The 23,246-nt window shown below is 25.3% G+C and overlaps 1 protein-coding gene and 1 long non-coding RNA gene across 9 annotated transcripts in view; one reads left to right on the forward strand and one right to left on the reverse strand.

The window, feature by feature from the left end:
• Window positions 1-535: 535 nt before the first annotated feature.
• The window catches only part of LOC127282628 (Kv channel-interacting protein 2-like), a 44,179-nt gene continuing 21,468 nt past the window's right edge, over window positions 536-23,246 (reverse strand). For all 4 annotated transcript variants that reach the window (XM_051306993.1, XM_051306994.1, XM_051306996.1 and 1 more), the window contains 4 exons: window positions 16,598-16,822; window positions 13,745-13,815; window positions 3,319-3,537; window positions 536-2,805 (listed from right to left, as the gene is read on the reverse strand). In XM_051306993.1, coding sequence (XP_051162950.1) covers window positions 2,695-2,805; window positions 3,319-3,537; window positions 13,745-13,815; window positions 16,598-16,822 — 626 coding nt within the window. In that variant the 3' untranslated portion in view covers window positions 536-2,694. The remainder of the gene's footprint in view (window positions 2,806-3,318; window positions 3,538-13,744; window positions 13,816-16,597; window positions 16,823-23,246) is intronic.
• On the forward strand, window positions 3,583-13,008 carry LOC127282630 (uncharacterized). Of its 5 annotated transcripts, XR_007843221.1 has the most exons (17): window positions 3,583-4,192; window positions 4,497-4,589; window positions 4,894-4,953; window positions 5,106-5,410; window positions 5,563-5,805; window positions 6,413-6,472; window positions 6,625-6,726; window positions 6,879-7,020; window positions 7,325-7,477; window positions 7,630-7,782; window positions 8,694-8,753; window positions 8,906-9,007; window positions 9,160-9,302; window positions 10,675-10,734; window positions 10,887-10,989; window positions 11,752-11,894; window positions 12,505-13,008. It is a non-coding gene; the product is annotated as an uncharacterized LOC127282630 (long non-coding RNA). The 5 variants fall into 5 exon arrangements; XR_007843223.1 differs by lacking the exon at window positions 4,894-4,953 and having other exon boundaries at window positions 3,584-4,192; window positions 4,497-4,599; window positions 5,056-5,257; window positions 5,714-5,805; XR_007843220.1 differs by lacking the exon at window positions 4,894-4,953 and having other exon boundaries at window positions 3,586-4,192; window positions 4,497-4,599; window positions 5,056-5,257.

A 23,246-nucleotide genomic window follows, 5' to 3' on the forward strand; every position in this document is an offset into this window, starting at 1 on the left:
AAATACATAGTTCTATACATTTTAAATGTAAATATAAAATTATACTTGAATTTATTCTGTAAAATGTATTTTTATTAAATTCTTTCATTTTCATTTTTACCTGAAATGTTGTATTGATTAAACGCGCGAAATTTCAAAATTATAAATTTAATTAAAATTTTTGTATGCCTATTTACATTGTATCAAATAAATAATTTAATAATAAATGAACGACAATTAAATAGTAATATTATATAAAATTATAATTAGGTTTCGGAAGTAGAGGTTTTTATGAATAAAAACAATAATTTATGTGTAATAATATAATTTAATCAATCTATCATGTAATATTTAATTACAATATATATAATATAGTTTATATAATACTCGAGGTACAGGAAAATCACACAAGGTTTCAGCGTTTTATTTCGTTCAGTAAGTTTTTTTTTTTATTTTAGCTGTTTAATTTTTATTGTTCTTGAATTTACAGGAACTCTACTAAATTTGTGTTTGTTTAACAAAAAAAAAATGAAGAGTTTATAATTATTAAAAAAAAAAAAAAAAAAAAAATTATAAATAAATATAAATTCTAATAAATTTAGCAAAATAAATTATTTTCTATTTTATAAAAATTGAAAGTCACACTTTTCCTTAAAATACATTAATAATTCGAATGAACTTCTTAACTATTAATTTATTATTTATAATGTAAGTATCAATAAAATGTAAATAAAAATTATGAATTTATTATTTCATTATTTTGCAATATTTTATTTTATTAAGAGAATAAATACTGAACATTTTAATATTTATAATTTAAACATTGAAAATATATAAAACATTTTTCTCTCTTCATTTTTTTTAAACATTCTCAATCTTCTTTTTAAAGTTTCTTCAAAACATCCGGAATTTTTTAACATTTTTCTAAATTCTTTAGATACAATCAACTTTTGTTAATTAACTATAGATCAACTTTCTTTTTAAATATAGTTTTAAAATAAAATAAGTTATATATTTTTCAGAATTTAATAATAATAATAATAATAATTTATTATTATAATAGTGTCATTGCCAAGAAAAATTTAATTTTCATTTTTTTTATTTCTACACTTTTTTTCGTTTAAATTTTATTAATTCTCACATTTCAACATTAATTTTGTTTTTAAAATACATACAATAAATATAGGTACAAAGTTTGTAAATAAAAAAAAAAAAATAATAATTATAAAACTATGACAATGACTTTTTTAATTTATGGAAAATTTGTCAAAAATTTGAAAGACATTTTAATGGCATTCAAGCCAGTGATGTAGTGATAGAAGTTTAAAAAAAATTTATTCAACAATTTAATTTGTCTTCAACAATTTATTTAAAATAATTTTTATTCTCTCTCTATATATATATCTTTCTCTCTATTGTATATATTATTAAAATTTTTAATTTTTTCAAATTTGAAATAAATAGAAAAAAAAAAATTTTTAGTATACATACTGAGGTTTTTTCTTAAGATTACCCTGTTTATGTTCCAACTACATCACTGACGATATTTGTTTCTTTTTGTTCTCTTTGTTTTTTGTTTTTGTTTTTTTTTGTTTTTTAATATCTCAGGAAAATATTTTTGTATATATTGTATATTTTATATCTTTTGTAATATATATTATTTTTTTTAGAGACAAGAATCTCGTTAAATATTTCTTCTATCAGCAAATAGATTTTATCGCATTAAGCGAAAAGCATTTTGAAAGACATGGGTGAGTAAAAGGTACGTACATATTTACAAAAAGGCGTAAAAAAATATTTTACGAATTCATTTACATTTGTTATGAATTCAATAATATTTTTTTTAACAGAAATAAATTATATTTCCTTAAAAATTTAGCCGATAGTTTTGCTGAATATTACAATTTTCTTTTGAAAAAATAATAATTTTTTTATCAACTTTTAATATTCAAAAAAGCAAAAATTTTGAAAATTTCTTTAATATTTAATAAAACTATAATTCGTGCGAAATAAAATATTTAATTTTTCTCTTAACAATATTTATGTCTTACTACTAATATATATATATATTTTTTTTGTAAATAATGCAATATTTAAAATGTTCTGTCTTTGCAATTTATTTGTCTTGCTTCATGATGTTTGTAAAATTCTTTTCTTATTGGTTTTTTATCAACAAGTTTTTTTTTTGCTTATCATATTAAACAATGCTTAATTCCTCAAAAAGATTTTTCAATGAGAAATACACAGTTAACTTTTTAATATATTGTTTACATCGAATATTAGAAAAAAATGTATTCATTTTTATTTTCAAATCTTCTTAATTTTCATTTTAATACATTTATAGAAGTATTTAAAATTTTGAACATTCGTTTTCATTATATTCAACGATTTCAATTTTAGTTGGAAATTTTTAAAAATTATTTTATTAATCTTATATAATTAATTTATTAATTCCTTAGATATAGTTGTATTTATATTTAATTTTTCAATTAATCAACATTTTCAAAGAGAAGATAATGGAATTGTATTTGAAATATTTTTCTTTTTTTTGTAAAATTGCGAGTAACTTTTGATGTTAACTTTCGGAAAATTGAAATTAACTTCTTTTTTTTATAGATAGTATTCGTAAATAATCTTTTAACGCCTTAATTATATTTTACTCAAGGAAAATGGGAATTAGAATGTGATTATAATTCACGAAATTGAATAAAGATCTCATAAGACTGTATCGAGAGTGTTCAAGCTTTGTAGAAGATGCTCATCTTTAGAGCACCATTGGACCAATTCCTCGATTGTCACAACTCCATCTTTATTTGCATCCATTTGCTGAAACAATCGATCACAAAAAAAGATTGTTAAAAAAACACTTTTCAATTGCAATAAAAATTGAAAATAAAATAACTCAAAGTAGCTAGAAATTAGGGAAAATTTTTCTGTCAACGAATCAAGTAAATTTAAGGGAAAATAATCTATTATAGAGTATAAAAATAGATTCAAATTTTAATTCATCCAAATTTCATTTCAATCTAAATTTTAATTTATACATTTCAATTGCTCCAACGTTAAAACAATTCTAATTTTTATTGGTTAAAACAAAATTATTAAAATTTAAATTTTAATCAAATACAAATTCAATCGATCGAAAATTGATAAAATTTTAATTAACTTCAGTTGTAATTTTAGTTTATAATATTTCAGTTTTAAATTATTCGAATTTCAAATTGACCCTAAATTTTATTTCATAAAAATGAATTTCTTTTTTTAATTCTTACTTATACGGTGGAAAGAAAAATTTGATTTGTTATGTATAATTTTCAAGAAGGATTAAATCTTTCTTACGTGAAATATTCGATCGACATGTTCACGTGCTGCTACTTGTGGTTCAGCAATTTGGGGTTGCGTGTAACGACCTAGCATCTCATAAATTGATTCCACAACGTCTAGCATCTCTTCTTTACTGATTAGTCCATCGCCATCTAAATCATAAAGTCCAAATACCCATTGAAGTTTTTCTTCCACTGAACCCCGAGATACTTTAGAAAGAATAGCTAAAAATTCCTGCAAGGACAGAAAATTAATTTTATTAAATATCAATAAAAAAAATTATTTTCTGCTATTTATCAAAAAAAATATAATAAAAATATAATAATAAAATACAAGGCATTTTATTGTTTATTCAAGCTCCTGTACAAACATTAAGGGCTTTAAAACTTTCTCCATAAGCATTCTAGATGTATTTTCAGTCGCTGATGAAGGATTTAGGGGAAAATTGACAATTTAGCAGTTAAAAAATGTAAAAATTATTTGTCTAAGAAAAATTGAAGTTTTTTTAAGACGGTTGCCTTAAGCGTGGTAACAGGTGTCTTCCTCTACTCGGATCGGGCTGTCAAATTTTTTCTACACTTTTAGGTGTATTTTGTGCAAGAAATTGCAATAAAATAGTCTGCCTAAGAAAAATTGAAATTTTTGAAAAATTTTTTTTTTTGAAAAACGATTTAAAGGTCAAAATCTGTGTCTTCCTCTACTCGGATCTGGCTGTTAAATTTTTTCTACACTTTTAGGTGTATTTTGTGCAAGAAATTGCAATAAAATAGTCTGCCTAAGAAAAATTGAAATTTTTGAAAAATTTTTTTTTTTGAAATACGATTTAAAGGTCAAAATATGTGTCTTCCTCTACTCGGATCGGGCTGTCAAATTTTTTCTACACTTTCAGGTGTATTTTGTGCAAGAAATTGCAATAAAATAGTCTGCCTAAGAAAAATTGAAATTTTTGAAAATTTTGTTTTTTCGAAAATCTCTTAAAAGGTCATAATAGGGGTCTTCCTCTACTCGGATCGGGCTGTCAAATTTTTTCTACACTTTTAGGTGTATTTTGTGCAAGAATTTGAAATAAAATAGTCTGCCTAAGAAAAATTGAAATTTTTGAAAAATTTTTTTTTTTGAAAAACGATTTAAAGGTCAAAATCTGTGTCTTCCTCTACTCGGATCTGGCTGTTAAATTTTTTCTACACTTTTAGGTGTATTTTGTGCAAGAAATTGCAATAAAATAGTCTGCCTAAGAAAAATTGAATTTTTTTGAAAATTTTTTTTTTTCGAAAAACGATTTAAAGGTCAAAATATGTGTCTTCCCCTACTCGGATCGGGCTGTCAAATTTTTTCTACACTTTTAGGTGTATTTTGTGCAAGAAATTGCAATAAAATAGTCTGCCTAAGAAAAATTGAAATTTTTGAAAAATTTTTTTTTTTGAAAAACGATTTAAAGGTCAAAATCTGTGTCTTCCTCTACTCGGATCTGGCTGTTAAATTTTTTCTACACTTTTAGGTGTATTTTGTGCAAGAAATTGCAATAAAATAGTCTGCCTAAGAAAAATTGAAATTTTTGAAAAATTTTTTTTTTTGAAATACGATTTAAAGGTCAAAATATGTGTCTTCCTCTACTCGGATCGGGCTGTCAAATTTTTTCTACACTTTCAGGTGTATTTTGTGCAAGAAATTGCAATAAAATAGTCTGCCTAAGAAAAATTGAAATTTTTGAAAATTTTGTTTTTTCGAAAATCTCTTAAAAGGTCATAATAGGGGTCTTCCTCTACTCGGATCGGGCTGTCAAATTTTTTCTACACTTTTAGGTGTATTTTGTGCAAGAAATTGCAATAAAATAGTCTGCCTAAGAAAAATTGAATTTTTTAAAAAATTTTTTTTTTCGAAATACGATTTAAAGGTCAAAATATGTGTCTTCCTCTACTCGGATCGGGCTGTCAAATTTTTTCTACACTTTCAGGTGTATTTTGTGCAAGAAATTGCAATAAAATAGTCTGCCTAAGAAAAATTGAATTTTTTTGAAAATTTTTTTTTTTCGAAAAACGATTTAAAGGTCAAAATATGTGTCTTCCCCTACTCGGATCGGGCTGTCAAATTTTTTCTACACTTTTAGGTGTATTTTGTGCAAGAAATTGCAATAAAATAGTCTGCCTAAGAAAAATTGAAATTTTTGAAAAATTTTTTTTTTTGAAAAACGATTTAAAGGTCAAAATCTGTGTCTTCCTCTACTCGGATCTGGCTGTTAAATTTTTTCTACACTTTTAGGTGTATTTTGTGCAAGAAATTGCAATAAAATAGTCTGCCTAAGAAAAATTGAATTTTTTTGAAAATTTTTTTTTCGAAAAACGATTTAAAGGTCAAAATATGTGTCTTCCCCTACTCGGATCGGGCTGTCAAATTTTTTCTACACTTTTAGGTGTATTTTGTGCAAGAAATTGCAATAAAATAGTCTGCCTAAGAAAAATTGAATTTTTTTGAAAATTTTTTTTTTCGAAAAACGATTTAAAGGTCAAAATATGTGTCTTCCCCTACTCGGATCGGGCTGTCAAATTTTTTCTACACTTTCAGGTGTATTTTGTGCAAGAAATTGCAATAAAATAGTCTGCCTAAGAAAAATTGAAATTTTTGAAAATTTTGTTTTTTCGAAAATCTCTTAAAAGGTCATAATAGGGGTCTTCCTCTACTCGGATCGGGCTGTCAAATTTTTTCTACACTTTTAGGTGTATTTTGTGCAAGAAATTGAAATAAAATAGTCTGCCTAAGAAAAATTGAATTTTTTTGAAAATTTTTTTTTCGAAAAACGATTTAAAGGTCAAAATATGTGTCTTCCCCTACTCGGATCGGGCTGTCAAATTTTTTCTACACTTTTAGGTGTATTTTGTGCAAGAAATTGCAATAAAATAGTCTGCCTAAGAAAAATTGAAATTTTTGAAAAATTTTTTTTTTTGAAAAACGATTTAAAGGTCAAAATCTGTGTCTTCCTCTACTCGGATCTGGCTGTTAAATTTTTTCTACATTTTTAGGTGTATTTTGTGCAAGAAATTGCAATAAAATAGTCTGCCTAAGAAAAATTGAAATTTTTGAAAAATTTTTTTTTTTGAAATACGATTTAAAGGTCAAAATATGTGTCTTCCTCTACTCGGATCGGGCTGTCAAATTTTTTCTACACTTTCAGGTGTATTTTGTGCAAGAAATTGCAATAAAATAGTCTGCCTAAGAAAAATTGAAATTTTTGAAAATTTTGTTTTTTCGAAAATCTCTTAAAAGGTCATAATATGTGTCTTCCCCTACTCGGATCGGGCTGTCAAATTTTTTCTACACTTTCAGGTGTATTTTGTGCAAGAAATTGCAATAAAATAGTCTGCCTAAGAAAAATTGAATTTTTTTGAAAATTTTTTTTTTCGAAAAACGATTTAAAGGTCAAAATATGTGTCTTCCCCTACTCGGATCGGGCTGTCAAATTTTTTCTACACTTTCAGGTGTATTTTGTGCAAGAAATTGCAATAAAATAGTCTGCCTAAGAAAAATTGAAATTTTTGAAAATTTTGTTTTTTCGAAAATCTCTTAAAAGGTCATAATAGGGGTCTTCCTCTACTCGGATCGGGCTGTCAAATTTTTTCTACACTTTTAGGTGTATTTTGTGCAAGAAATTGCAATAAAATAGTCTGCCTAAGAAAAATTGAATTTTTTTGAAAATTTTTTTTTTCGAAAAACGATTTAAAGGTCAAAATATGTGTCTTCCCCTACTCGGATCGGGCTGTCAAATTTTTTCTACACTTTCAGGTGTATTTTGTGCAAGAAATTGAAATAAAATAGTCTGCCTAAGAAAAATTGAATTTTTTTGAAAATTTTTTTTTTCGAAATACGATTTAAAGCTCAAAATATGTGTCTTCCTCTACTCGGATGGGGCTGTCAAATTTTTTCTACACTTTCAGGTGTATTTTGTGCAAGAAATTGCAATAAAATAGTCTGCCTAAGAAAAATTGAATTTTTTAAAAAATTTTTTTTTTCGAAATACGATTTAAAGGTCAAAATATGTGTCTTCCTCTACTCGGATCGGGCTGTCAAATTTTTTCTACACTTTCAGGTGTATTTTGTGCAAGAAATTGCAATAAAATAGTCTGCCTAAGAAAAATTGAATTTTTTTGAAAATTTTTTTTTTTCGAAAAACGATTTAAAGGTCAAAATATGTGTCTTCCCCTACTCGGATCGGGCTGTCAAATTTTTTCTACACTTTCAGGTGTATTTTGTGCAAGAAATTGCAATAAAATAGTCTGCCTAAGAAAAATTGAATTTTTTAAAAAATTTTTTTTTTCGAAATACGATTTAAAGGTCAAAATATGTGTCTTCCTCTACTCGGATCGGGCTGTCAAATTTTTTCTACACTTTCAGGTGTATTTTGTGCAAGAAATTGCAATAAAATAGTCTGCCTAAGAAAAATTGAATTTTTTTGAAAATTTTTTTTTTTCGAAAAACGATTTAAAGGTCAAAATATGTGTCTTCCCCTACTCGGATCGGGCTGTCAAATTTTTTCTACACTTTTAGGTGTATTTTGTGCAAGAAATTGCAATAAAATAGTCTGCCTAAGAAAAATTGAAATTTTTGAAAAATTTTTTTTTTTGAAAAACGATTTAAAGGTCAAAATCTGTGTCTTCCTCTACTCGGATCTGGCTGTTAAATTTTTTCTACACTTTTAGGTGTATTTTGTGCAAGAAATTGCAATAAAATAGTCTGCCTAAGAAAAATTGAATTTTTTTGAAAATTTTTTTTTTCGAAAAACGATTTAAAGGTCAAAATATGTGTCTTCCCCTACTCGGATCGGGCTGTCAAATTTTTTCTACACTTTCAGGTGTATTTTGTGCAAGAAATTGCAATAAAATAGTCTGCCTAAGAAAAATTGAAATTTTTGAAAATTTTGTTTTTTCGAAAATCTCTTAAAAGGTCATAATAGGGGTCTTCCTCTACTCGGATCGGGCTGTCAAATTTTTTCTACACTTTTAGGTGTATTTTGTGCAAGAAATTGAAATAAAATAGTCTGCCTAAGAAAAATTGAATTTTTTTGAAAATTTTTTTTTCGAAAAACGATTTAAAGGTCAAAATATGTGTCTTCCCCTACTCGGATCGGGCTGTCAAATTTTTTCTACACTTTTAGGTGTATTTTGTGCAAGAAATTGCAATAAAATAGTCTGCCTAAGAAAAATTGAAATTTTTGAAAAATTTTTTTTTTTGAAAAACGATTTAAAGGTCAAAATCTGTGTCTTCCTCTACTCGGATCTGGCTGTTAAATTTTTTCTACACTTTTAGGTGTATTTTGTGCAAGAAATTGCAATAAAATAGTCTGCCTAAGAAAAATTGAAATTTTTGAAAAATTTTTTTTTTTGAAATACGATTTAAAGGTCAAAATATGTGTCTTCCTCTACTCGGATCGGGCTGTCAAATTTTTTCTACACTTTCAGGTGTATTTTGTGCAAGAAATTGCAATAAAATAGTCTGCCTAAGAAAAATTGAAATTTTTGAAAATTTTGTTTTTTCGAAAATCTCTTAAAAGGTCATAATATGTGTCTTCCCCTACTCGGATCGGGCTGTCAAATTTTTTCTACACTTTCAGGTGTATTTTGTGCAAGAAATTGCAATAAAATAGTCTGCCTAAGAAAAATTGAATTTTTTTGAAAATTTTTTTTTTCGAAAAACGATTTAAAGGTCAAAATATGTGTCTTCCCCTACTCGGATCGGGCTGTCAAATTTTTTCTACACTTTCAGGTGTATTTTGTGCAAGAAATTGCAATAAAATAGTCTGCCTAAGAAAAATTGAAATTTTTGAAAATTTTGTTTTTTCGAAAATCTCTTAAAAGGTCATAATAGGGGTCTTCCTCTACTCGGATCGGGCTGTCAAATTTTTTCTACACTTTTAGGTGTATTTTGTGCAAGAAATTGCAATAAAATAGTCTGCCTAAGAAAAATTGAATTTTTTTGAAAATTTTTTTTTTTCGAAAAACGATTTAAAGGTCAAAATATGTGTCTTCCCCTACTCGGATCGGGCTGTCAAATTTTTTCTACACTTTCAGGTGTATTTTGTGCAAGAAATTGAAATAAAATATTCTGCCTAAGAAAAATTGAATTTTTTTGAAAATTTTTTTTTTTCGAAAAACGCTTAAAAGGTCAAAATATGTGTCTTCCTCTACTCTGATTGGGCTGTCAAATTTTTTTTACACTTTTATGTGTATTTTGTGCAAGAAATTGCAATAAAATAGTCTGCCTAAGAAAAATTGAATTTTTTTGAAAATTTTTTTTTTCGAAAAACGATTTAAAGGTCAAAATATGTGTCTTCCCCTACTCGGATCGGGCTGTCAAATTTTTTCTACACTTTCAGGTGTATTTTGTGCAAGAAATTGAAATAAAATATTCTGCCTAAGAAAAATTGAATTTTTTTGAAAATTTTTTTTTTTCGAAAAACGCTTAAAAGGTCAAAATATGTGTCTTCCTCTACTCTGATTGGGCTGTCAAATTTTTTTTACACTTTTATGTGTATTTTGTGCAAGAAATTGCAATAAAATAGTCTGCCTAAGAAAAATTGAATTTTTTTGAAAATTTTTTTTTTCGAAATACGATTTAAAGCTCAAAATATGTGTCTTCCTCTACTCGGATGGGGCTGTCAAATTTTTTCTACACTTTCAGGTGTATTTTGTGCAAGAAATTGAAATAAAATATTCTGCCTAAGAAAAATTGAATTTTTTTGAAAATTTTTTTTTTTCGAAAAACGCTTAAAAGGTCAAAATATGTGTCTTCCTCTACTCTGATTGGGCTGTCAAATTTTTTTTACACTTTTATGTGTATTTTGTGCAAGAAATTGCAATAAAATAGTCTGCCTAAGAAAAATTGAATTTTTTTGAAAATTTTTTTTTTCGAAAAACGATTTAAAGGTCAAAATATGTGTCTTCCCCTACTCGGATCGGGCTGTCAAATTTTTTCTACACTTTCAGGTGTATTTTGTGCAAGAAATTGAAATAAAATATTCTGCCTAAGAAAAATTGAATTTTTTTGAAAATTTTTTTTTTTCGAAAAACGCTTAAAAGGTCAAAATATGTGTCTTCCTCTACTCTGATTGGGCTGTCAAATTTTTTTTACACTTTTATGTGTATTTTGTGCAAGAAATTGCAATAAAATAGTCTGCCTAAGAAAAATTGAATTTTTTTGAAAATTTTTTTTTTCGAAATACGATTTAAAGCTCAAAATATGTGTCTTCCTCTACTCGGATGGGGCTGTCAAATTTTTTCTACACTTTCAGGTGTATTTTGTGCAAGAAATTGCAATAAAATAGTCTGCCTAAGAAAAATTGAATTTTTTAAAAAATTTTTTTTTTCGAAATACGATTTAAAGGTCAAAATATGTGTCTTCCTCTACTCGGATCGGGCTGTCAAATTTTTTCTACACTTTCAGGTGTATTTTGTGCAAGAAATTGCAATAAAATAGTCTGCCTAAGAAAAATTGAAATTTTTGAAAATTTTGTTTTTTCGAAAATCTCTTAAAAGGTCATAATAGGGGTCTTCCTCTACTCGGATCGGGCTGTCAAATTTTTTCTACACTTTTAGGTGTATTTTGTGCAAGAAATTGCAATAAAATAGTCTGCCTAAGAAAAATTGAATTTTTTTGAAAATTTTTTTTTTTCGAAAAACGATTTAAAGGTCAAAATATGTGTCTTCCCCTACTCGGATCGGGCTGTCAAATTTTTTCTACACTTTCAGGTGTATTTTGTGCAAGAAATTGAAATAAAATATTCTGCCTAAGAAAAATTGAATTTTTTTGAAAATTTTTTTTTTTCGAAAAACGATTTAAAGGTCAAAATATGTGTCTTCCCCTACTCGGATCGGGCTGTCAAATTTTTTCTACACTTTTAGGTGTATTTTGTGCAAGAAATTGCAATAAAATAGTCTGCCTAAGAAAAATTGAATTTTTTTGAAAATTTTTTTTTTTCGAAAAACGATTTAAAGGTCAAAATATGTGTCTTCCCCTACTCGGATCGGGCTGTCAAATTTTTTCTACACTTTTAGGTGTATTTTGTGCAAGAAATTGCAATAAAATAGTCTGCCTAAGAAAAATTGAAATTTTTGAAAAATTTTTTTTTTTGAAAAACGATTTAAAGGTCAAAATCTGTGTCTTCCTCTACTCGGATCTGGCTGTTAAATTTTTTCTACACTTTTAGGTGTATTTTGTGCAAGAAATTGCAATAAAATAGTCTGCCTAAGAAAAATTGAATTTTTTTGAAAATTTTTTTTTTCGAAAAACGATTTAAAGGTCAAAATATGTGTCTTCCCCTACTCGGATCGGGCTGTCAAATTTTTTCTACACTTTCAGGTGTATTTTGTGCAAGAAATTGCAATAAAATAGTCTGCCTAAGAAAAATTGAAATTTTTGAAAATTTTGTTTTTTCGAAAATCTCTTAAAAGGTCATAATAGGGGTCTTCCTCTACTCGGATCGGGCTGTCAAATTTTTTCTACACTTTTAGGTGTATTTTGTGCAAGAAATTGCAATAAAATAGTCTGCCTAAGAAAAATTGAATTTTTTTGAAAATTTTTTTTTTTCGAAAAACGATTTAAAGGTCAAAATATGTGTCTTCCCCTACTCGGATCGGGCTGTCAAATTTTTTCTACACTTTCAGGTGTATTTTGTGCAAGAAATTGAAATAAAATATTCTGCCTAAGAAAAATTGAATTTTTTTGAAAATTTTTTTTTTTCGAAAAACGCTTAAAAGGTCAAAATATGTGTCTTCCTCTACTCTGATTGGGCTGTCAAATTTTTTTTACACTTTTATGTGTATTTTGTGCAAGAAATTGCAATAAAATAGTCTGCCTAAGAAAAATTGAATTTTTTTGAAAATTTTTTTTTTCGAAAAACGATTTAAAGGTCAAAATATGTGTCTTCCCCTACTCGGATCGGGCTGTCAAATTTTTTCTACACTTTCAGGTGTATTTTGTGCAAGAAATTGAAATAAAATATTCTGCCTAAGAAAAATTGAATTTTTTTGAAAATTTTTTTTTTTCGAAAAACGCTTAAAAGGTCAAAATATGTGTCTTCCTCTACTCGGATGGGGCTGTCAAATTTTTTCTACACTTTCAGGTGTATTTTGTGCAAGAAATTGCAATAAAATAGTCTGCCTAAGAAAAATTGAATTTTTTTGAAAATTTTTTTTTTCGAAATACGATTTAAAGGTCAAAATATGTGTCTTCCTCTACTCGGATCGGGCTGTCAAATTTTTTCTACACTTTTACGTGTATTTTGTGCAAGAAATTGCAATAAAATAGTCTGCCTAAGAAAAATTGAATTTTGTTGAAAATTTTTCTCTTTTCGAAAAACGCTTAAAAGGTCAAAATAGGGGTCTTCCTCTACTCGGATCGGGCTGTCAAATTTTTTCTACACTTTTAGGTGTATTTTGTGCAAGAAATTGCAATAAAAAGTCTGCCTAAGAAAAATTGAATTTTTTGGGGATATTTTTTAAGGTTATGTTAGAATTTTGGGTGGTAATAGGTGTCTTCTTCTACTTGTATTTGGCTGTCAATTTTTTTCTACACTTTTCGGAGTATTTTGTGCAAGAATTTGCTGTGAAATCGTCTGTCTAAGAAAAATTAAATTTTTTATGGAATTTAGGTGTTTTTACGGGTAGTAGGGGTCTGTCTTTACTTCTATCGGGGAGTCAATTTTTTAATACACTTTTGGGTGTATTTCGTGCAAGAAATTTTTTTGGTAATTTTATCATTATTTTGAATAATAAAATTACATTATTATAATGATTTTAAAATTTTCTTATAAGAAAGTTGACCAATGGGATGTTGGTAGCGCGTATTTGCGCGCGCGTGTTTTGCTAGTAATAATATTACTAAATATAAAAAATTTTTTTTCTTTTTTAATTTGAATCTGGAATTATGATTTTAAAACAAAATTGTTAATATTGAATAAAAAAAGAAATGAATACCTACGTTTAGTTTTTAAAAAAATATCCAGAAAGCTAACGCGAAATTTTTTCTTTTTCTGCAGGAAATTATTTTATATTGATACTAAAATTAATTAAAAGTCATTCATAATTTTTTTTTCTTTTAGAACAGAAAAGATTATTTATTTTTTTTTACAATCGAAACGACTATTTTAAAATGAATTATTAACAACAATTTCCTTGGAAATTACGTTTATCTAATATTTTTATTACCTAAAACAAAGCAAAAAACATAAATGAAAAGTGTAATAAATTTTTTTGTATATTTTAATACAAATTAATTTTTGAACGGTTTAATTAAAATAATATTATATTTGTATTTTTTTAAAAGTTTTAAAAAGAAAATTATTAAATTGGTTATTATTAAATTAAATTTGACAGTTTATGGAGTTAGAAGATAATTAAGTTCTAAAGATAAAGTTATTTCTTCATTTTCTATAAACAATTAGAAAAGTACTTACTTCAAAACTAATTTTGCCAGATTGTTTCCTCTTCATAGTGTTGAAGACATAATGAGCGTATTGACTCGCATCTGGAGCAAAGAGATAAAAGTTTAATTGCTTTTCTCTAAATTCAAAGAAATTAAATTACTATTATTTCTGTCAATAAGCATTGGTCATTCACATTAATCACGATGACATAAATCAATGCACAAAATTAAAAATAGACTTTCAATAGAAACAAAAAATTTAATTTTTTCAAATTTAAAAAAATACATTTATATTTATTTAGGTTGAAAAAATCTAAATGGAAAAAAATTGAAAAAAAAACCCGAAATAATAGTTACAGACAGAAATGGAAAATTTTTTTTAAAAAGTGGTAAAATAATTTTAAAAAATTAAGAAAAGAAGAAAAATATCCAAAAAATTTAAAAAAAATTGAAGAAAATAGCGGAAAAAATTATTAATTAAAATTATAATAATTAAAAGCAAAAGATACGATTTAATAGAAAAAAAATATATTATAAGAATCAAAAATTCTCAAAAAAAAATATAATTGTTAAATATTCTGTTTTGGCAAAATATTCTATCCTCTGTTAATTTCTTACCGCCAATTTCTCCTTCTGTCTGAACTTTTCGAGGCGTGTAATTTTGATAGCCAATTACATTTAAACTATTTTTACTTAGTTTTTAACACTTGTCAAGAACAATGCCATTGTCTATAACTGTCAATCATTTTCCTTTAACTGAATTTTAATTTCTCAAAATCTTTATAATATTTCAAAATATAATAATTTTATAATAATTTTGATTTTACCATAATTTTTAAAATAATTTTTACTTTTATAAAATGTATAATTATATTTTATTTATCTGTTAATAATTTTTATCTATTTTTTATTATATTAGAAGAATAGTTTAAATTTAATTTTCAATTCTCTTATTTGAATTATATATCTTCTTTCTCCTTCTATTATTTTTCTATTATGTTTCATAGCACTTTTTTTTCTTACTATAATACATATTTGAAGTAATATTTTACTTACAATAAGCCAAAACTAAATTCTTAATAAAATTTTACTTTTAATTAATATTTTATTTTATTTATAATTCTTTAAATGTTTTTTAATAATTTATATTATATTAATCTTTGACTATTAAAATAGCATTTCAAAGCCCCTTTAAAAAAAATTGTTCTTTTTTTAATTATATAAGTTAAATGCAGTTTATATTTTCCAAGCTCTAATTTAGCCAAATCTCTTTCATCAAGCCAATCACCAACCAACCGTAATCTATTGATGACAACACACCTCAAATGACATGTTTCAATTATATTTTTAACAAAGAAAATAATAATTTTCTTTTTTTACAAAGTTATATACATGTGAAGAAGCTATATCTGCGAAAGAAAGTATTAATTTTTAATTGTCTCAAATTATTGAAATATATTTAACGCTTCGCGACAAAAGGTATACCTGAGGTCCAAAAAACTTTAGGTTATTTTTGCTTTTTGGGCTGAAAATACACAATAATTACTCTTTATTCAAATCATTAATGTTTTTCTATAACATAAAAAAAATTCAATAAAATCTATTTTTAATTTTGTCTAATTAAAAAAGAATTTTTTATTGAAGACAAAACTGTCACTAAACATAACCTAAATTTTTTAGGAGCTTAAGTACCTTTTATTGCGGAATTATTTTCTATATGGGCAAATCCACAGAACCGGTTGATTTTGATTTAGGTACTTGAATTTTTAAATGTATGATATATCATTCAATTTATTGAATGGTCTATTCATGAAAAATATTGAACAATTTTCTAGAAATTTACTGAAGTAACAATAAGAGAAATATTTATAAATAATTATTTTGCATTTAAATAAAGACAATAGTTTTATAAATGTAATGATGAGAATGAAACTACAGATTTCTTCAATTTAAGTGCATACGACCCCAGATAGCACGTAAGCTTGCAGCAAGCTTCAAATGTCCCACCTAATACAAGCTTGCATGGTAAGCTTGCCGAAAAATTGCAGTGTAAGGTTACTGCAAGATTGCACAGTAAGATTATCGCAAGAATGCATGGTAAGCTTACCGAAAGATTGCAGTGTAAGGTTGTTGCAAGACTGCTCAGTGAGCTTGCACGGTAAGCTTGTCGCAAGGTTGGTGCAAGGTTGCCAAATAACCTTGACCAATCAGCAGAGAAGTTTGCAAGTTTGCTGCAACCTTCTGTGCTGATTGGCAAGGTTATTTGGCAACTTTGCACCAACCTTCCGAAAAGCTTATCGTGCAAGCTTACGGAGAAATCTTGCGATAATCTTACTGTGCAAGCTTATGGATCAATCTTGCGATAATCTTACTGTGCAATCTTGCAGTAACCTTACACTGCAATATTTCGGCAAGCTTACCATGCAAGCTTAGGTTAGGTGGGACATTTGAAGCTTGCGGCAAGCTTGCCGCGCAATATTGCCAACCTTGCGCGGTTGCTGCAAACTTACGTGCTATCTGGGACGGGTGATTTTTCGCATTTACTTTATATTTATTCAAATTCATTAAAAATTCATGATGTATGGATTCACCTGCTTGTTCTGACAAATCCCAAACCCGTCACCATGAAGAAAACGAAGGCAATCTTGAAGGTGTTCCGAAATCACGTGAATTTTCAGTGTTGTTGGACCAATGAAATGCAAACATTCACACTTTTCGAGATTTAGATATATATAAAATGATATAAATATAAAAATAATTATTAGGATATACTTATAAAATAGGAAAAATTTGAGATTAACATGAAATCAATCGATTCTGTAGATTCGCCCATATATATATAGTAGAATAAAAAAAAGAAGAAAGTTAATAAAAAAAAACTCACCTCCTTGGGGAAAAAATTGTGAGAATATTTTTTTGAAGGCTTCCTCATCGACAAGTCCAGTGGGGCATTCCTGCTTGAATCCACGATAAATAAGTTGAATTTCCTTTCGTGTGAACCTTGTGGTGGCAGCAAGGGTGGCCAATTCCTCTGGTCTGTGACGACCCCCAAGACTTAAGGCCCCCCCAGAACCCCCTAAAACGCCCCCGAGATCTTCAAGTTCAGCCTCTGCAAGATTCAATGGCCTTATCTCCTACGACACTGTATTACTCGTTCGAGATGCTCTTTTTCTCAGGTAACCAGTCTAAACGTGCACATGGATGCCAGAATTTTTACTAAAATATTCTTTTTTTCAATCGTCCAACAAGAAAAAAAAAACAGGAAAAATTAATTTTCAAATAAACTGATAAGAATGTTAACAGACTCCATGAAGGGCAGAGACAATGTATAGGAAGTGTTAAAGCTTTTCAGAAACGAGGTATTTTCTATGTACGTTATTTTTAAATTTTTCTGCTTATTAATAATTAATATTGTTAATTAATTATTTATTATTAATGATAATTTTAAAAATAATTGAGTTTTATTTATTTACTATTTTTTATTTTAAACATATTTAAAATTCTTACAAAAAATTGAATTTCAAGGGAATTTAAATTGAAATTTTTGTAAAATTGATTTGCTGAAATTTTTGTTTACCAATTACAGTCAATAATTGAATATTAATAAAATTTTAATTAAATAATTAAAAATAAAGTTTTATGAATTTCAAAAGAGATACTGTCATTATTTTTATTATTCAAACAGGAGATTTTAATTTGAAAATTTCCTCAATTTAAAATGCTAAAGACTTTTTTAAATCAATTTTAGAGAATAAATGAATTCTAGAAAATTTTTAATTGAAAATTATTTGAAATAATTGAATTTTTGAAGAATTTTATTAAAATTATTGAAAATAATTAATTTCACAAATACTATTTGGTTTCAATTTTCAAAATAATTGAATTTTAGAAGAGCTACAGTTTGGATTAAAAAAAGTCATCTATATTTTTGTTTGTATTTTATAAATTAATTAATTTATTATTATTATTATTATTATTATTATTATTGTAATTATTATACTATTATAAATAATAAGAATAATGTATGTTTTTTTTATTATTTAAGGGACAATAAACAAAATCAATTTATGACAATAATAAAAATAATTTGAAATAAAAAATGATTATAATTATATAAGTATATTTATTACAGTTCTCGAAAATAATTGACAGTATCAATTTAAAAACAACGTAAAAAATCCCTCGAGAGATTGATTTGATGCTTTTATCAAGTATCGGATGTATATATATATACGCGTATATATATATATGGCGCAGTTTATCAAATATGCGATAGTCATCAAATATTGATTTTCTGGTATGCTGAAAAATAGTGAAAAGCTACGAAATAACTCTAATGCTCAAGAGAAGTCATTAAAAGGAGAATTAATGGATAACTTTCGACAGAAAGTATAAGTAGAGTATTTAATCAATTATATAATGTCATTCTCATATTAATAATGCATATATATATATCTATAGATGGGAAATTATGAATAAAATCAGCTACGGAAAGTGGAAGTGTAGCAGGTTTTAAGAAAAAAAAAAAAAAAAAAAAATACATTACAGGTCTATTTTTAGAAATCGTGCGCTAATTATTTTTTTCAGTGCCAAAGGGAATAGAGATACACATTCTCAAGTTCTAAAAAATTGTGGAATAGATATAGCGATAGAGATAGAGATAAACGCAAAAAAAAAAATAAAAACCAGATTTTTAATTTATTTGGTATACAAAAAAAATTGTATATTTTATTTTTCATATTGAAAGAGTAATATATTTTTTTAGAAAGAAATTCAAACTAAAAAGTTTTATAACAACAAATAAATTTTTTAATTAAAATTGATATTAAATTTTGAAAATTAAAATAACTAAATTTTGTTATAAACTAATATTTTTTTCTTATTGAATGGAAAAAATTTTTTTTAAATAAAAACACTAGCAATTTTTCTTTTTGATATAGAAAATTATAAGTCACGGACGTACAATACAAAAGAGAAATCCTCCGTTATACAACTTGTCAGTAGAAATACTCAAAGTATTGTCAGACAGTGACTTAAATTAAATATACAAGAGAATTTCTTTCAATTTTTTTTTCCTCAAAATAAATTAAAAAAATTAATTCCTAATAAAATTATAATCGCAAATTTATTTTTCCGTTAACTATAAATTTTAATTTTCAGTTAAAATAAATTTCCTCTAAAAAAAAATTTTCCCAAATTAATACATTATTCAAATAAATTCTCTTTTATCATATCAACATTGAAAAAAAAATTTCAACGTATATAATAAAAACATTCCTAGACAAAAAAAAATTCTTGTAAACATAAAATTTGAACAAATTCCAAAACGATGTATTGTCCCTGGTGAAGAATAAATGATCGCCATAAGTCAAGGGAAATTAATGGACCGATCCATTAGAGTCTGAAGCAGATGAACTATATATCAGAAGGTCAGTTATATAGGCGCAGGCTCTCTTATGTTAAAAATGATTAAACAAAGAGAAAAAGGGAATCAAATAATCGAATCAGTTTATCGCAAATAGGTGATTTGAAAAATTTCGTCTATTTATTGAGTTTTTGATTTTTTTTTTTCGATCAATGCGAGAATATGAGAAGAAAAGAAACGGAACACCACACGTGGTGCGAGAAATTGTACGCGTGTGCGAGAAAGAAAAAGAAAGAATATATAGGCATCCACTGAACCTCTGCAACAGCTCCGCACAATCCCGGGCATCCGGGGTCACCATAGCAACCTAACCTCGTTTCCAGTTGTACATATATCAACTCACACACACACAAATTTTATGCAATCTAACGACATACCTAAAACCTACCCCAAAGACTCTCGTTAATTTGTTCAATGTGTAAATTATTATACTCAACGAGAGAAAGAGAGAGAATTCCATTTGCGAGCGTTTATCAAACGTTTCACTTGGGTGATCAAATACATGAAGCGTATGATCCTCTCGTGTCTCAGCAAATATATGTTTATAGTCAAGAAGAAAACATTTATTTGAATAATTAAATTTTCTTAAATATTTTTATTTTTATTTTAAATGACAAATTTTATAACTGTATTTTTTTTTTTTTTGTATAGTAAAAAAAAAGTTATACAGAGTGTTCCAGTCATGGGTGTACATATTAAAGGTACATATTGTACAGAAAAAAAAGTAAGACGAAAAGTCCTCTATACAGTTTTTCAAAATTTTTTATAGTTTTTGCGTAAATTGAAATTGAAAAATTAAAAATTATCCTATAATATTTTTGAATCTTTGACTAAAAATACAGTTTAAACTTTAAATGTATAAATAATTTAATTTTTGTTTTGAATAATTAAAATATAGATTCAAAAAAAAATACAATTTTCTGACAGTAAAAATGATTTAGGTATAACATAACCTAAAATTTGAGAATCGTTACTTGAGAAATTTTTATAATCTTCGTTCCAAACACAACTTTTATTATTTCAAAATGTTAAAAATAAAATTTTTCATATTATTATTACTGCAAAAATTTTTAATTACAATTCTTTTTTTTTTTATCAAATATACGAAAATGTGAAGTTAAACTAACTTTTGTTTTGACTGATATCTATCCGATTATAGGGGAAATTTACATACTTTTTTGTCCTCTTCTAATGCACTTACGCACGTGTTGTCATGGCAACACGTATATTAGAAAAGGACAAAAAAGTGTAGGCATATCTGTCCACGAGTGTAAATAATTTTACATTTCTATTAGAAAACTTAAAAAAAATTAAAAATTCTTAAATATAAAAAAATTATTACATTTTACTTTTTTTTTAAAAAATCCGTTTTCTTCGAAAATTAAATTAATAGCAACTAATTAATTACATGGATATTTGGTAAAAATTAAACAATTTTTAAATTTTTGCTTATTTTAAATAGTACTATTTTAAATAGTAATTAAGTATTAAATATTTTTTGCAAAAAAAAAATTTTTTGATATAAAAAAGATTTTCATAAATAAATCAAAAATAGTTTTAATAATTAAAAAAAGATATTTTTTTCAAATTTAAGATTCCTTTTTTTTAATATTTCAAATAAAATATTATTAATTGAAATCTTTATCATAAAATTTGTATTTGCTGATATTTTCGCTCTAAAGTATTCTTTTGAGAATGAAAGTAAAATTTTTAAAAGATCTAATCATTTATTTTATTATTCAATGGAATTCTTAAGTGCCATTAAAATTTTTCGTTACATCAATTTAAGTGATAATCGACCTACATATGTCCGCTCTATTAAATACATTTTCATAAATTAGTCAATATTATACAAAAACATTGAAATAAATATTGAAATAATTCACAAAAAAAATAAATTAAAAAAAAAAAAACAAAAAAATGTTAGAAATAGAAAAAAAGAATTTATTTAAATTAATTTAATTTAATTTATAAATTTAATAAATAAAGTAGTTTAATAAATAATTTAAAAAAAGAAAAGTATTTTTAAACATCAAACACAAAATTTACTATTATCTTTTTAATTCTCTTATTAACTTTTAATGAGAATAATTTATAAACTCTTTTAAACTTTTTTATAAGAATATTTAGGAAAGAAATAATGCATTAAATATTAAAAGAAACATTTAATAATTCCTTTAATTCATTTTCCAATAATTTCAAAATAAGAAATTCAATGTAAAAAATAGAAACGTATAATATTGATTAGAATCCACAGCAGCTAAGAATAATAGTATTATATATGATTCGTCCTTGTTGTACTTAAACTTCATTCTTTCATAAAACAAATATTTTCCACAAAAACAAATTAAAAAAAGATCTTTTGTAAATGAAAAATATTGATTTTATGTTCTGAATTCCTATTACAAAGCGCAATAGAAAAGAAAAATAAACATTTTTATTTGAAATAAAAAATTGATTTTTTCAACACTTTTCCAGTTTTATATTTTTTACTTGTATTATTTTTTTTTAAATTTTACTTTCATTCTTTTCTGAATTTTTTTTTTTTTTTTATTTACATTTTGTTACTATTTTATTTATTACTGTTGTTATTTCTCCATTATTTTTGTAGTTTTCATAATTTTGCAGAAATATTTCAAAATTAAATTAATTTTATTTTTTTATTTTAATATAATTTTATTTTTCATTTAAATATATATTTCTCTTATTTCGTTATTTATGGCAATTATAACAATAAGCGAAAATATTTCACATTTTTAAAATATTCAAAATACAAAAGTTAAATGCATGTACATATCCTGAGGCACGAGAGTTCTTTTTGTTTGGAAATTTCATAAAAGATTTCTTTCAACCCTGACAACTGAATTATTAAAATACGTTTAAATTGCTCGAGGCAAAAAAAAAAAAAAATCTAAAACAAAAAGAAAAAAAAAACTTACTAGAAAATGTATAGAAAGATGAAAATTTAAAAATCTCTTTCACAATAGAGATTTTTTTTTTTTTTTTGCCAAATTATTGAATTTACAACAAAAACATCAAAATAATTTTTGTGATCAATAAAGTGAAAATAAGAAAAATTAATATCATACTAAAAATATCACTCAAGAAAAAAAGAAACCTATTTTAACTCCAGAAGAGTTTTTATTTTTTCTTTTAAAGCGAAAAAATGAAACTTGCTCATAAATTTACAATCCTAAAGCTTCAATAAATAAACCGACCTTAAATAACCGTTCTGAATACTTTATTTTCTTTCTTTATATGGAAGACATTTTCAAATACCACATCATTAATCAAAAAAAGAATTCTCCTTCATTTCCTTCTATAAATATAATTTAGAGTTGATAATAAAAAAAAAAAAGGAAAAAAATGTCCACACTTATTTTTCAAAGAAAATAAAATAAAGTAAACGAAAAATAGACAACACTTAATCTCTTTTAACATCAATTTTCTTTCCTATATATAACGAATTACAATGAAGTTTGAAACTGATTTATTAATGTCTTTTTCTTTTATATGTAGATAATAATTTATAGACTGGTATTTATTATATAATAGCTGTCAAAAGAGGAAACTCGAGCGGCATTACAGTCGGAAGCATGCGTGTGTAATTGTTATAAGCAATTTTTTGTGCACCATGTATATATAGAATTAATATACTGAAAACTTTTCCAATTATTAATGTTTCATTATAAATACTTACACTAAAATATTAAACAAAACAAAAAATATTTTCAATTAGAAAAACATTAACAGAAACTTAATAATATAATATTTAAAAAAAAAATTCTATTTCAGTGATTTTAATTTTCTTCAATTGGAAATGATTTCTTTAAGATTTTTTCATTTGCAATAGATCAATGCTCGAAGCAGAAATTGTAAAGATTTTAAAGAAAAAAATTCGTTCAATTTTTTGTAATTTTATTTTTCCAAAATTCAGGCCTCGGATCGACTTTAAAGCACAAAAGAAAATAGTTTTAGTGGATTAATAATATTCCGAAAAAAGTCGATTTATTTTATTTTAACAAAATTTAATTCTTTAATAAATATTTTACTTTAAATAACTAATTTTATAAGATATTAAATTCATTTTATTAATTCCGTAATGAGA

This window comes from Leptopilina boulardi, unplaced genomic scaffold, assembly GCF_019393585.1.
Source record: "Leptopilina boulardi isolate dan_hultmark-lab unplaced genomic scaffold, ZJU_Lbou_2.1 LbouV2_300, whole genome shotgun sequence".
Classification (NCBI taxonomy): Eukaryota; Metazoa; Arthropoda; class Insecta; order Hymenoptera; family Figitidae; genus Leptopilina; species Leptopilina boulardi.